Below are 16,729 nucleotides of genomic sequence, written 5' to 3' on the forward strand. Positions count from 1 at the left end.
TGGGCTGGGGACTGGGCTGTTGACTCCACCCTGGGCTGGGGACTGGACTGTTGACTCCACCCTGGGCTGGGGACTGGGCTGTTGACTCCACCCTGGGCTGGGGACTCCACCCTGGGCTGGGGACTGGACTGTTGACTCCACCCTGGGCTGTTGACTCCACCCTGGGCTGGGGACTGGGCTGTTGACCCCACCCAGGGCTGGGGACTGGGCTGTTGACTCCACCCTGGACTGGGGACTGGGCTGTTGACTCCACCCTGGGCTGGGGACTGGACTGTTGACTCCACCCTGGGCTGGGGACTGGGCTGTTGACTCCACCCTGGGCTGTTGACTCCACCCTGGGCTGGGGACTCCACCCTGGGCTGGGGACTGGACTGTTGACTCCACCCTGGGCTGTTGACTCCACCCTGGGCTGGGTACTGGGCTGTTGACTCCACCCTGGGCTGGGGACTGGGCTGTTGACTCCACCCTGGGCTGGGGACTGGGCTGGGGACTGGGCTGTTGACTCCACCCTGGGCTGGGGACTGGGCTGTTGACTCCACCCTGGGCTGGGGACTGGGCTGTTGACTCCACCCTGGGCTGTTGACTCCACCCTGGGCTGGGGACTGGGCTGTTGACTCCACCCTGGGCTGGGGACTGGGCTGGGGACTGGGCTGTTGACTCCACCCTGGGCTGGGGACTGGGCTGGGGACTGGGCTGTTGACTCCACCCTGGGCTGGGGACTGGACTGTTGACTCCACCCTGGGCTGGGGACTGGGCTGTTGACTCCACCCTGGGCTGGGGCCTGGGCTGTTGACTCCACCCTGGGCTGGGGACTGGGCTGTTGACTCCACCCTGGGCTGGGGACTGGGCTGTTGACTCCACCCTGGGCTGGGGACTGGACTGGGGACTGGACTGTTAACTCCACCCTGGGCTGGGGACTAGGCTGTTGACTCCACCCTGGGCTGGGGACTGGGCTGGGGACTAGGCTGTTGACTCCACCCTGGGCTGGGGACTGAGCTGTTGACTCCACCCTGGGCTGGGGACTGGGCTGTTGACTCCACCCTGGGCTGGGGACTGGGCTGTTGACTCCACCCTGGGCTGGGGACTGGGCTGTTGACTCCACCCTGGACTGTTGACTCCACCCTGGGCTGGGGACTGGACTGTTGACTCCACCCTGGGCTGGGGACTGGGCTGTTGACTCCACCCTGGGCTGGGGACTGGGCTGGGGACTCCACCCTGGGCTGGGGACTGGGCTGTTGACTCCACCCTGGGCTGTTGACTCCACCCTGGGCTGGGGACTGGACTGTTAACTCCACCCTGGGCTGGGGACTGGACTGTTGACTCCACCCTGGGCTGGGGACTGGGCTGTTGACTCCACCCTGGACTGTTGACTCCACCCTGGGCTGGGGACTGGACTGTTGACTCCACCCTGTGCTGGGGACTGGACTGTTGACTCCACCCTGGACTGGGGACTGGGCTGTTGACTCCACCCTGGGCTGGGGACTGGACTGTTGACTCCACCCTGGGCTGGGGACTGGACTGTTGACTCCACCCTGGGCTGGGGACTGGGCTGTTGACTCCACCCTGGACTGTTGACTCCACCCTGGGCTGGGGACTGGGCTGTTGACTCCACCCTGGGCTGGGGACTGGACTGTTGACTCCACCCTGGGCTGGGGACTGGGCTGGGGACTCCACCCTGGGCTGGGGACTGGGCTGGGGACTGGGCTGTTGACTCCACCCTGGACTGGGGACTGGGCTGTTGACTCCACCCTGGACTGGGGACTGGGCTGTTGACTCCACCCTGGACTGTTGACTCCACCCTGGGCTGGGTACTGGGCTGTTGACTCCACCCTGGGCTGGACTCTGGGCTGTTGACTCCACCCTGGGCTGGGGACTGGGCTGTTGACTCCACCCTGGGCTGGGGACTGTGCTGTTGACTCCACCCTGGGCTGGGGACTGGACTGTTGACTCCACCCTGGGCTGGGGACTGGGCTGTTGACTCCACCCTGGACTGTTGACTCCACCCAGGGCTGGGGACTGGACTGTTGACTCCACCCTGGGCTGGGGACTGGGCTGTTGACTCCACCCTGGGCTGGGGACTGGGCTGTTGACTCCACCCTGGGCTGGGGACTGGACTGTTGACTCCACCCTGGGCTGGGGCCTGGGCTGTTGACTCCACCCTGGACTGTTGACTCCACCCAGGGCTGGGAACTGGGCTGGGAACTGGGCTGGGGCCTGGGCTGGGGCCTGGGCTGTTGACTCCACCCTGCAACAGGGCTGCTCTGCTGCTGCTGAGGTGAGAGTGAAGAAGAGGTGACTCCTCCGTCACGTCTCTGCACAGTACAACCGATACAGTCATTTTCCTCTGAGTATTACAGTGGATGATTTAGAATCCCTTCATCCATCAGAATACCGGTGCTCGGCTAAAATAATACTTTGATAATGAAATGAGAGGCCTGCACATGGAATAGATGTACCCTGATCCTGTCTCTCTGCATAGGGCCCTGGTCAACATTAGTGCACTATATCTGCATAGGGCCCTGGTCAACATTAGTGCACTATATCTGCATAGGGCCCTGGTCAACATTAGTGCACTATATCTGCATAGGGCCCTGGTCAACATTAGTGCACTATATCTGCATAGGGCCCTGGTCAACATTAGTCCACTATATCTCCATAGGGCCCTGGTCAACATTAGTGCACTATATCTGCGTAGGGCCCTGGTCAACATTAGTGCACTATATCTGCATAGGGCCCTGGTCAACATTAGTGCACTATATCTGCATAGGGCCCTGGTCAACATTAGTGCACTATATCTGCATAGGGCCCTGGTCAACATTAGTGCACTATATCTGCGTAGGGCCCTGGTCAACATTAGTGCACTATATCTGCATAGGGCCCTGGTCAACATTAGTGCACTATATCTGCATAGGGCCCTGGTCAACATTAGTGCACTATATCTGCATAGGGCCCTGGTCAACATTAGTGCACTATATCTGCATAGGGCCCTGGTCAACATTAGTGCACTATATCTGCATAGGGCCCTGGTCAACATTAGTGCACTATATCTGCATAGGGCCCTGGTCAACATTAGTGCACTATATCTGCATAGGGCCCTGGTCAACATTAGTCCACTATATCTCCATAGGGCCCTGGTCAACATTAGTGCACTATATCTGCATAGGGCCCTGGTCAACATTAGTGCACTATATCTGCATAGGGCCCTGGTCAACATTAGTGCACTATATCTGCATAGGGCCCTGGTCAACATTAGTCCACTATATCTGCATAGGGCCCTGGTCAACATTAGTGCACTATATCTGCATAGGGCCCTGGTCAACATTAGTCCACTATATCTGCATAGGGCCCTGGTCAACATTAGTGCACTATATCTGCGTAGGGCCCTGGTCAACATTAGTCCACTATATCTGCATAGGGCCCTGGTCAACATTAGTGCACTATATCTGCATAGGGCCCTGGTCAACATTAGTCCACTATATCTGCATAGGGCCCTGGTCAACATTAGTGCACTATATCTGCATAGGGCCCTGGTCAACATTAGTGCACTATATCTGCGTAGGGCCCTGGTCAACATTAGTCCACTATATCTCCATAGGGCCCTGGTCAACATTAGTCCACTATATCTGCATAGGGCCCTGGTCAACATTAGTCCACTATATCTGCATAGGGCCCTGGTCAACATTAGTGCACTATATCTGCATAGGGCCCTGGTCAACATTAGTCCACTATATCTGCATAGGGCCCTGGTCAACATTAGTGCACTATATCTGCATAGGGCCCTGGTCAACATTAGTCCACTATATCTGCATAGGGCCCTGGTCAACATTAGTGCACTATATCTGCATAGGGCCCTGGTCAACATTAGTCCACTATATCTGCATAGGGCCCTGGTCAACATTAGTGCACTATATCTGCATAGGGCCCTGGTCAACATTAGTGCACTATATCTGCGTAGGGCCCTGGTCAACATTAGTCCACTATATCTCCATAGGGCCCTGGTCAACATTAGTCCACTATATCTGCATAGGGCCCTGGTCAACATTAGTGCACTATATCTGCATAGGGCCCTGGTCAACATTAGTGCACTATATCTGCATAGGGCCCTGGTCAACATTAGTGCACTATATCTGCATAGGGCCCTGGTCAACATTAGTCCACTATATCTCCATAGGGCCCTGGTCAACATTAGTGCACTATATCTGCATAGGGCCCTGGTCAACATTAGTCCACTATATCTCCATAGGGCCCTGGTCAACATTAGTGCACTATATCTGCATAGGGCCCTGGTCAACATTAGTGCACTATATCTGCATAGGGCCCTGGTCAACATTAGTGCACTATATCTGCATAGGGCCCTGGTCAACATTAGTGCACTATATCTGCGTAGGGCCCTGGTCAACATTAGTGCACTATATCTGCATAGGGCCCTGGTCAACATTAGTGCACTATATCTGCATAGGGCCCTGGTCAACATTAGTGCACTATATCTGCATAGGGCCCTGGTCAACATTAGTGCACTATGTAGGGAACAGGGTTTCATTTGGGAGGCCATCCTGGTAGGAAAAGGACTGTAGAATATTCTTCATCTCCCCTCCATAGTGCTCATAGGAAATATTGTTCTGAACCCTTATAGTGACTTGGATGTATTCCAGCTATACATTATCGCCTTGGACATCAACTTCTGTGTCCTAGAGCGGGGATCCTAGAGTGGGGGATCCTAGAGAGTGGGGGATCCCTAGAGTGGGGATCCTAGAGTGGGGATCCTAGAGTGGGGGATCCTAGAGTGGGGGATCCTAGAGTGGGGGATCCTAGAGTGGGGGATCCTAGAGTGGGGATCCTAGAGTGGGGATCCTAGAGTGGGGATCCTAGAGTGGGGATCCTAGAGTGGGGGATCCTAGAGTGGGGGATCCTAGAGTGGGGGATCCTAGAGTGGGGGATCCTAGAGTGGGGGATCCTAGAGAGGGGGATCCTAGAGAGCGGGGATCCTAGAGTGGGGGATCCTAGAGTGGGGGATCCTAGAGAGGGGGATCCCTAGAGAGTGGGGATCCTAGAGTGGGGGATCCTAGAGTGGGGGATCCTAGAGTGGGGGATCCCTAGAGAGTGGGGATCCTAGAGTGGGGGATCCCTAGAGTGGGGGATCCTAGAGTGGGGATCCTAGAGTGGGGGATCCCTAGAGTGGGGGATCCTAGAGTGGGGGATCCTAGAGTGGGGGATCCTAGAGTGGGGGATCCTAGAGTGGGGGATCCTAGAGTGGGGGATCCTAGAGTGGGGGATCCTAGAGTGGGGATCCTAGAGTGGGGATCCTAGAGTGGGGGATCCTAGAGTGGGGGATCCCTAGAGTGGGGGATCCTAGAGTGGGGGATCCTAGAGTGGGGGATCCTAGAGTGGGGGATCCTAGAGAGGGGGATCCCTAGAGAGTGGGGATCCTAGAGTGGGGGATCCTAGAGTGGGGGATCCTAGAGTGGGGGATCCTAGAGTGGGGGATCCTAGAGTGGGGGATCCCTAGAGAGTGGGGATCCTAGAGTGGGGGATCCCTAGAGTGGGGGATCCTAGAGTGGGGATCCTAGAGTGGGGGATCCTAGAGTGGGGGATCCCTAGAGTGGGGGATCCCTAGAGTGGGGGATCCCTAGAGTGGGGGATCCTAGAGTGGGGGATCCTAGAGTGGGGGATCCTAGAGTGGGGGATCCTAGAGTGGGGGATCCTAGAGTGGGGGATCCTAGAGTGGGGGATCCCTAGAGTGGGGGATCCTAGAGTGGGGGATCCTAGAGTGGGGGATCCTAGAGAGTGGGGGATCCTAGAGTGGGGGATCCTAGAGAGGGGGATCCCTAGAGAGTGGGGATCCTAGAGTGGGGGATCCTAGAGAGTGGGGATCCTAGAGTGGGGGATCCTAGAGAGGGGGATCCCTAGAGAGTGGGGATCCTAGAGTGGGGGATCCTAGAGTGGGGGATCCTAGAGTGGGGGATCCCTAGAGAGTGGGGATCCTAGAGTGGGGGATCCCTAGAGTGGGGGATCCTAGAGTGGGGGATCCTAGAGTGGGGGATCCCTAGAGTGGGGGATCCTAGAGTGGGGGATCCTAGAGTGGGGGATCCTAGAGTGGGGGATCCCTAGAGTGGGGGATCCTAGAGTGGGGGATCCTAGAGTGGGGGATCCTAGAGTGGGGGATCCTAGAGTGGGGGATCCTAGAGTGGGGGATCCTAGAGTGGGGGATCCTAGAGTGGGGGATCCCTAGAGTGGGGGATCCCTAGAGTGGGGGATCCCTAGAGTGGGGGATCCCTAGAGTGGGGGATCCCTAGAGTGGGGGATCCCTAGAGTGGGGGATCCCTAGAGTGGGGGATCCTAGAGTGGGGGATCCTAGAGTGGGGGATCCTAGAGTGGGGGATCCTAGAGTGGGGGATCCTAGAGTGGGGGATCCTAGAGTGGGGGATCCTAGAGCGGGGATCCCTAGAGCGGGGATCCTAGAGTGGGGGATCCTAGAGTGGGGGATCCTAGAGTGGGGGATCCTAGAGCGGGGATCCTAGAGCGGGGATCCTAGAGAGTGGGGATCCTAGAGTGGGGGATCCCTAGAGTGGGGGATCCCTAGAGTGGGGGATCCCTAGAGTGGGGATCCCTAGAGTGGGGATCCCTAGAGTGGGGGATCCTAGAGAGTGGGGGATCCTAGAGAGTGGGGGATCCTAGAGAGTGGGGGATCCTAGAGAGTGGGGGATCCTAGAGAGTGGGGGATCCTAGAGAGTGGGGGATCCTAGAGAGTGGGGGATCCTAGAGAGTGGGGGATCCTAAAGAGTGGGGGATCCTAAAGAGTGGGGGATCCTAGAGAGTGGGGATCCTAGAGAGTGGGGGATCCTAGAGAGTGGGGGATCCTAGAGAGTGGGGGATCCTAGAGAGTGGGGGATCCTAGAGAGTGGGGGATCCTAGAGAGTGGGGGATCCTAGAGAGTGGGGGATCCTAGAGTGGGGGATCCTAGAGAGTGGGGGATCCTAGAGAGTGGGGGATCCTAGAGAGTGGGGATCCTAGAGTGAACTAATATTGCCTTTGCTTCAGAATAAGTTGAAGTGAATGTGAAGATCTTCACTCCAAAGACACTAATGTTATCATTTCCATCAATGTGGTGAATGTTTATTTGTGGGGCCTGTATTCATTCCATGTTCATATCATTACCATAGCCAAATTCGTTCTAATAATTTATCAGTGTGCTTTCATGTGTGTTGATAAGCATTGGTCAATGTGCTCAGTGCAAGCCCCTCTTACCAATTGGCCTAATAATTGGCAGGTGGGTAAAGGTGCTTGGGAGAGGATCATTTGGCAGGTTTCCATTGACTCTTGTGTTTAAAAAATTATATACCTGTGTCAAACGTCCCTTATTGCAACGGATGATGGAAACAGTGTTTTTTTAAATAAATGATTGCCAAATAATTTTGAAGGTATGTGGTGCATGTGAAATCATGACCCCTGTTGCAAATATTATTCTGTACGACTTCCATAGTCTATTTAAACAGGGTGTCTATGAGCAGAATAACCAGACGGGAAGTTGACTGGCTTTTAGGCATAAATGCATTGTATTTCTCTGGATTATTTAGTTAATACATGTCCACCTACTAGATTAGGATTATTTAATTAATACATGTGCACCTACTAGATTATGACATTGGTAGCGTTAATCCTTCATCCCACCTGTCATCAGGGAGAATAGATATTGACTGTTGAGAACTAATCTATCTTGTCCCATTTACTTTTTCCCAATCTTTACTAATGACATGCCACTGGCTTTGAGTAAAGCCAGCGTGTCTATGTATGTGGATGACTCAACACTATACACGCCTGCTACCCCAGAGAATGAAATGACTGCAACACTCAACAAAGAGTTGCAGTTAGTGTCAGAGTGGGTGGCAAGGAATAAGTTAGCCCTAAATATTTCTAAAACTAAAAGCATTGTATTTGGGACAAAACACTCACTAAACCATAAACCTCAACAACATCTTGTAATAAATAATATGGAAATTGAGCATTTTGAGGTGACTAAACTGCTTGGAGTAACCCTGGATTGTAAACTGTCATGGTCAAAACTTATTGATACAACAGCAGCTAAGATGGGGAGAAGTCTGTCCATAATAAAGCAATGCTCTACCTTCTTAACAGCACTATCAACAAGGCAGGTCCTACAGGCCCTAGTTTCTACCTTCTTAACAGCACTATCAACAAGGCAGGTCCTACAGGCCCTAGTTTCTACCTTCTTAACAACACTATCAACAAGGCAGGTCCTACAGGCCCTAGTTTCTACCTTCTTAACAGCACTATCAACAAGGCAGGTCCTACAGGCCCTAGTTTCTACCTTCTTAACAGCACTATCAACAAGGCAGGTCCTACAGGCCCTAGTTTCTACCTTCTTAACAGCACTATCAACAAGGCAGGTCCTACAGGCCCTAGTTTCTACCTTCTTAACAACACTATCAACAAGGCAGGTCCTACAGGCCCTAGTTTCTACCTTCTTAACAAGACTTTCAACAAGGCAGGTCCTACAGGCCCTAGTTTCTACCTTCTTAACAACACTATCAACAAGGCAGGTCCTACAGGCCCTAGTTTCTACCTTCTTAACAGCACTATCAACTTGGCAGGTCCTACAGGCCCTAGTTTCTACCTTCTTAACAACACTATCAACAAGGCAGGTCCTACAGGCCCTAGTTTTGTCAGACCTGGACAACTGTTCAGTCATGTGGTCAGGTGCCACAAAGAGAGACCTCGGAAAATTGAGCCGCTCCTGGCGTACTGCTCAGACACCCATGCATACCACACAATACATGCCACCAGAGGTCTCTTCACAGTCCCCAAGTCCAGAACAGACTATGGGAGGCACACAGTACTACATAGAGCCATGACTACATGGAACTCTATTCCACATCAGGTAACTGATGCAGCAGTAGAATCAGATTTAAAAAAACAGATAAAAATACACCTTATGGAACAGCGGGGACTGTGAAGCAACACAAACATGCATACAAACACACGATAGCATACACAGTATACACAATTCATACACATGGATTTAGTACTGTAGATATGTGGGCGTGGTGGTTATAAATGTATAAACTGTATTAATGTTGCTGGACCCCAGGAAGAGTAGCTGCTGCTGTGGCAGGAACAAACGGGGATCCATAATAAACCCCAGGAAGAGTAGCTGCTGCCGTGGCAGGAACTAACGGGGATCCATAATAAACCCCAGGAAGAGTAGCTGCTGCCTTGGCAGGAACTAACGGGGATCCATAATAATCCCCAGGAAGAGTAGCTGCTGCCTTGGCAGGAACTAACGGGGATCCATAATAAACCCCAGGAAGAGTAGATGCTGCCTTGGCAGGAGCTAACGGGGATTCATAATAAACCCCAGGAAGAGTAGCTGCTGCCTTGGCAGGAACTAATGGGGATCCATAATAAACCCCAGGAAGAGTAGCTGCTGCCTTGGCAGGAACTAATGGGGCTCCATAATAAACTCCAGGAAGAGCAGCTGCTGCCTTGGCAGGAACTAATGGGGATCCATAATAAACCCCAGGAAGAGTAGCTGCTGCCTTGGCAGGAACTAATGGGGATCCATAATAAACCCCAGGAAGAGTAGCTGCTGCCTTGGCAGGAACTAATGGGGATCCATAATAAACCCCAGGAAGAGTATCTGCTGCCTTGACAGGAACTAATGGGGATCCATAATAAACCCCAGGAAGAGTAGCTGCTGCCTTGGCAGGAACTAATGGGGATCCATAATAAACCCCAGGAAGAGTATCTGCTGCCTTGACAGGAACTAATGGGGATCCATAATAAACCCCAGGAAGAGTAGCTGCTGTCTTGGCAGGAACAAATGGGGATCCATAATAAACCCCAGGAAGAGTAGCTGCTGTCTTGGCAGGAACTAACAGGGATCCATAATAAACCCCAGGAAGAGTAGCTGCTGCCTTGGCAGGAACTAACAGGGATCCATAATAAACCCCAGGAAGAGTAGCTGCTGCCTTGGCAGGAACTAATGGGGATCCATAATAAACCCCAGGAAGAGTAGCTGCTGCCTTGGCAGGAACTAATGGGACCCATAATGAACCCCAGGAAGAGTAGCTGCTGTCTTGTCAGGAACTAACAGGGATCCATAATAAACCCCAGGAAGAGTAGCTGCTGCCTTGGCAGAAACTAATGGGATCCATAATAAACCCCAGGAAGAGTAGCTGCTGCCTTGGCAGGAACTAATGGGATCCATAATAAACCCCAGGAAGAGTAGCTGCTGCCTTGGCAGGAACTAATGGGGATCCATAATAAACCCCAGGAAGAGTAGCTGCTGCCTTGGCAGGAACTATTGGGGATCCATAATAAATACAAATACAAACCTCATGGTCTCATCTATTCAGCTAGTTATGATACAAAATGCTATTCCATTCCAACAGACAGAATGATCATTGTAGTTTCTGTTCTCTAAGCAGTAAGCTGCTCACTCCTAGGCTGCAGTCCAAACATGGTATTTTTACCCCCTAAGCCCTTGCGCAAGCCACTTTTCCTCGGGGGAATCCCCGTCGAAACCGGATGCAGTTTGTTTGCCATCTTAAGTGGAGGTCCAATTCACAAACGTTGCCTCCTCGGCCCTCAATTTAGCTCGAGGGAGCGAGTGAACAACTTTGGTCACTTGCAGGGTTGATATGACCCACAATTCAATGCAAACTGTAGTCACATGTCTGGTGGCCCCGACGCGTCAAATTTAATAGAAAATGCTGCATTTTCGTCATGTCAGAAAAGAGTATGAAGCTAGCTTGCTAAAAATATATATACATAGATTTTAGCGGTGGCAAATTGGCTTAGTCTCGTAGTGAGGACCCTATGAAAAACGTTGCTAGATTCATAAACATATTTTTTGCAATTGGAATAAATTACCAAACTATAAAAGTAGCTAGGCAGTTATGGGTACCTGTAGCTAGCTACCTGACAGTAGTGCTAGCTAATTACATTAGCTTACTAGGTACATTCATACTGTAGCTAGCTACCTGACAGTAGTGCTAGCTAGATACGTTAGCTTACTAGGTACATTAATACTGTAGCTAGCTACCTGACATGAGTGCTAGCTAGGTACATTAATACTGTAGCTAGCTACCTGACAGGAGTGCTGGCTAGGTACATTAATACTGTAGCTAGCTACCTGACAGGAGTGCTGGCTAGGTACATTAATACTGTAGCTAGCTACCTGACAGGAGTGCTAGCTAGGTACGTTAGCTTACTAGGTACATTAATACTGTAGCTAGCTACCTGACAGGAGTGCTAGCTAGGTACGTTAGCTTACTAGGTACATTAATACTGTAGCTAGCTACCTGACAGGAGTGCTAGCTAGATACGTTAGCTTACTAGGTACATTAATACTGTAGCTAGCTACCTGACAGGAGTGCTAGCTAGATACGTTAGCTTACTAGGTACATTAATACTGTAGCTAGCTACCTGACAGGAGTGCTAGCTAGATACGTTAGCTTACTAGGTACATTAATACTGTAGCTAGCTACCTGACAGGAGTGCTAGCTAGGTACGTTAGCTTACTAGGTACATTAATAGCTTTAGGTTGGTTGTTTTTAAGCTCAATTTCCAGATTTCCACCAAGGATGTTGCCTTTCCGATCATCACTCTCCGTTGGGCAAGGGACATTTAAGGTACACTCAGATGTAACGTAAAACATAATTCAAGGGCGGAGGGTTTAGGGTCTACTTTGAGTTTGAAATGCAGCCCTAGTAACACTGATCAGCTGATCATTCCTAGTACCGCTGATCACCCCGATTACAGCTGATCACCCCGAGTACCGCTGATCACCCCGAGTACCACTGATCAGCTGATCACCCCGAGTACCACTGATCAGCTGATCACACTGAGTACTGCTGATCACCCCGAGTACCGCTGATCACCCCGAGTACCGTTGATCACCCCGAGTACCGCTGATCACCCCGAGTACCGCTGATCACCCCGAGTACCGCTGATCAGCTGATCACTCCGAGTACTGCTGATCAGCTGATCACTCCGAGTACCGCTGATCACCACGGGTGCCGCTGATCAGCTGATCACTCTGAGTACCGCTGATCACCCCGAGTACCGCTGATCACCCCGAGTACCGCTGATCACCCGTGTACCGCTGATCACCCCGTGTACCGCTGATCAGCTGATCATTCCTAGTACCGTTGACCATCTGCTTGGCTCCTCTGTTTCTCTCTATCTCTCTCTCTCTCTGTCTTTCTCTGTCTTTATAACCAGAGGGGAGCTAGAAGGGAGATGTCTGTTCTGCTGATCACTGTGGTGTGTATTAGAGGAACAGTTTGAATGTAGTTAAAGCTCTTCTTAGTTGGGTGCCTTATACCGTTTGGTCTCACTGTGGTGTGTATTAGAGGAACAGAGTTTGAATGTAGTTAAAACTCTTCTTAGTTGGGTGCCTTATACCGTTTGGTCTCACTGTGGTGTGTATTAGAGGAACAGAGTTTGAATGTAGTTAAAGCTCTTCTTAGTTGGGTGCCTTATACCGTTTGGTCTCACTGTGTGGGTGTTACATTTCACCTATTGCGTATTCACTGTTGTAAGTCGGTGTGTTCTCCTTCCTTCTACCAGTCAGGAGGAAGAGTCCTCTTCATCGTCCAGTGAAGAGGAGGACAGTGACGGGAGACAGAACGAAGACCTGTATGGGAAGGTGGTGTGTGTTGAGGTGGGCCCTGCCTCTACTGCAGACAGGAAGTCCAAGACAACAGCATGGTTCCCGGCCCTGGTGAGTGAGATCAGCTACCTCCATCTCTCTGGCTGTGGATCATATGACATCATATCCCCTATGTATAGTACACCACTACTGTCCAGTGCCTATATGACATCATATCCCCTATATATAGTACACCACTACTGTCCAGTGCCTATATGACATCCTATCCCCTATGTATAGTACACCACTACTGTCCAGTGCCTATATGACATCCTATCCCCTATATATAGTACACCACTACTGTCCAGTGCCTATATGACATCCTATCCCCTATATATAGTACACCACTACTGTCCAGTGCATTTATGACATCATATCCCCTATGTATAGTACACCACTACTGTCCAGTGCATTTATGACATCATATCCCCTATGTATAGTACACCACTACTGTCCAGTGCATTTATGACATCATATCCCCTATATATAGTACCCTACTACTTGTCCAGAGACCATATGGCATCCTATCCCCTATATATAGTACACCACTACTGTCCAGTGCATTTATGACATCATATCCCCTATATATAGTACCCTACTACTTGTCCAGAGACCATATGACATCCTGTCCCCTATATGACATCATATCCCCTATACAGTTGAAGTCGGAAGTTTACATACACCTTAGCGCCAAATACATTTAAACTCAGTTTTTCACAATTCCTGACATTTAATTCTAGTAAAAATACCCTGTCTTAGGTCAGTTAGGATCACCACTTTATTTTAAGAATGTGAAATGTCAGAATAATAGTAGAGAGAATGATTTATTTCAGCTTTTATTTCTTTCATCACATTCCCAGTGGGTCAGAAGTTTACATACACTCAATTAGTATTTGGAAGAAATTGCCTTTAAATTGTTTAACTTGGGTCAAACGTTTCGGGTAGCCTTCCACAAGCTTCCCACAATAAGTTGGGTGAATTTTGGCCCATTTCTCCTGACAGAGCTGGTGTAACAGAGTCAGGTTTGTAGGCCTCCTTGCTCGCACACACTTTTTCAGTTCTGCCCACAAATGTTCTATAGGATTGAGGTCAGGGCTTTGTGATGGCCACTCCAATACCTTGACCTTGTTGTCCTTAAGCCATTTTGCCACAACTTTGGAAGTATGCTTGGGGTCATTGTCCATTTGGAAGACCCATTTGCGACCAAGCTTTAACTTCATGACTGATGTCTTGAGATGTTGCTTCAATATATCCACATGATTTTCCTGCCTCATGATGCCATCTATTTTGTGAAGTGCACCAGTCCCTCCTGCAGCAAAGCACCCCCACAACATGATGCTGCCACCCCCGTGCTTCACGGTTGGGATGGTGTTCTTCGGCTTGCAAGCCTCCCCCTTTTTCCTCCAAACATAACGATGGTCATTATGGCCAAACAGTTCAATTTTTGTTTCATCAGACCAGAGGACATTTCTCCAAAAAGTACGATCTTTGTCCCCATGTGCAGTTGCAAACCGTAGTCTGGCTTTTAGATGGCGGTTTTGGAGCAGTGGCTTCTTCCTTGCTGAGCGGCCTTTCAGGTTATGTCGATATAGGACCCGTTTTACTGTGGATATAGATACTTTTGTACCAGTTTCCTCCAGCATCTTCATAAGGTCCGAGATATTAGCTGATGTACGAAGGGCTATATAAAATAAAATTGATTGATTGATTGATTGATTGATTTGCACTTTTCGCACCAAAGTACGTTCATCTCTAGGAGACAGAACACGTCTCCTTCCTGAGCGGTACGACGGCTGCGTGGTCCCATGGTGTTAATACTTGGGTACTATTGTTTGTACAGATGAACGTGGTACCTTCAGGCATTTGGAAATTGCTCCCATGGATGAACCAGACTTGTGGAGGTCTACAATTTTTTTCTCTGAGGTCTTTGCTGATTTCTTCTGATTTACCCATCATGTCAAGCAAAGAGGCACTGAGTTTGAAGGTAGGCCTAGAAATACATTGTCACGTTCGTCTCAGTGAGGAGACCAAAGCGCAGCGTGATGTGAATACATATTTTTAATACAAGACGACTAAACACGAAGAACACTAAACACACTAACAAAATAACAAAACGAACGTGAACGCTAGAAACAACGAGTGCAACTTCACATAGACAATAACCCACAAACCAAAACTGGAAAATGGCAACCTAAATAGGATCCCCAATCAGAGACAACGATAAACAGCTGCCTCTGATTGGGAACCAATCCAGGCCACCATAGACCTACATATGTCTAGACTAGACACACACACTAGACATACAAAACCCTAGACAAGACAAAAACAACACGTCACACCCTGACCTAACCAGAATAATAAAGAAAACAAAGAATACTAAGGTCAGGGCGTGACATACATCCACAGGTACACCTCCAATTGACTCAAATGATGTCAGTTAGCCTATCAGAAGCTTCTAAAGCCATGACATCATTTTCTGGAATTTTCCAAGCTGTTTAAAGGCACAGTCAACTTAGTGTATGTAAACTTCTGACCCACTGGAATTTTGATACAGTGAATTATAAGTGAAATAATCTGTCTGTAAACAATTGTTGTAAAAATTACTTGTGTCATGCACAAAGTAGATGTCCTAACTTGCCAAAACTATAGTTTGTTAACAAGAAATTTGTGGAATGGTTGAAAAACGAGTTTTAATGACTCCAACCTAAGTGTATGTAAACTTCCGACTTCAATTGTATATAGTACCCCACTACTGTCCAGAGACCATATAAGCAGGGGAGTGTAACAGACAGCATCTTGGTCTGAAATGACACTATGCAGTCCCTGGTCAACAGTAGTGCACTATATAGGGATTAGGGTGTCAAAGTAGTGCACTATATAGGGTAGAGGTTGACCGATTATGATTTTTTGACACCGATACCGATTATTGGAGGACCAAAAAAAAGTCGGTACCGATTAATCGGACAATTTATTTATTTATTTATTTGTAATAATGACAATTACAACAATACTGAATGAACACTTATTTTAACTTAATATAATACATCAATAAAATCAATTTAGCCTCAAATAAATAATGAAACATGTTCAATTTGGTTTAAATAATGCAAAAACAAAGTGTTGGAGAAGAAAGTAAAAGTGCAATATGTGCCATGTAAGAAAGCTAACGTTTAAGTTCCTTGCTCAGAACATGAGAACATATGAAAGCTGGTGGTTCCTTTTAACATGAGTCTTCAATATTCCCAGGTAAGAAGTTTTAGGTTGTAGTTATTATAGGAATTATAGGACTATTTCTCTCTATACGATTTGTATCTCATATACCTTTGACTATTGGATGTTCTTATAGGCACTTTAGTATTGCCAGTGTAACAGTATAGCTTCCGTCCCTCTCCTCGCCACTACCTGGGCTCGAACCAGGAACACAACGACAACAGCCACCCTCCAAGCAGCGTTACCCATGTAGAGCAAGGGGAAATACTACTCCAAGTCTCAGAGCGAGTGACGTTTGAAACGCTATTAGCGCGCACCCCGCTAACTAGCTAGCCATTTCACATCGGTTACACCAGCCTAATCTCGGGAGTTGATAGGCTTGAAGTCATAAACAGCGCAATGCTTGAAGCACAGCAACGAGCTGCTGGCAAAACGCACGTAAGTGCTGTTTGAATGAATGCTTACGAGCCTGCTGGTGCCTACCACCGCTCAGTCAGACTGCTCTATCAAATCATAGACTTAATTATAACATAATAACACACAGAAATACGAGCCTTAGGTCATTAATATGGCCGAATCCGGAAACTATCATCTCGAAAACAAAACGTTTACTCTTTCAGTGAAATACAGAACCGTTCCGTATTTTATCTAACGGGTGACATCCATAAATCTAAATATTCCTGTTACATTGCACAACCACAACCTTCAATGTTATGTCATAATTACGTAATATTCTGGCAAATTAGTTTGCAACGAGCCAGGCGGCACAAACTGTTGCATATACACTGACTCTGCGTGCAATGAATGCAAGAGAAGTGACACAATTTCCCTAGTTTAATATTGCCT

At 49.2% G+C, this 16,729-nt stretch overlaps 1 protein-coding gene across 1 annotated transcript in view; it reads left to right on the plus strand.

The window, feature by feature from the left end:
* arid4b (AT-rich interaction domain 4B) overlaps nt 1-16,729 on the plus strand; it is a 295,187-nt gene that overhangs the window by 70,540 nt on the left and 207,918 nt on the right. Inside the window, exon 8 of the mRNA XM_071391284.1 lies at nt 12,592-12,745. Coding sequence (XP_071247385.1) covers nt 12,592-12,745 — 154 coding nt within the window. The remainder of the gene's footprint in view (nt 1-12,591; nt 12,746-16,729) is intronic.

The sequence above is a fragment of the Salvelinus alpinus genome, chromosome 3 (genome assembly GCF_045679555.1).
Source record: "Salvelinus alpinus chromosome 3, SLU_Salpinus.1, whole genome shotgun sequence".
Classification (NCBI taxonomy): Eukaryota; Metazoa; Chordata; class Actinopteri; order Salmoniformes; family Salmonidae; genus Salvelinus; species Salvelinus alpinus.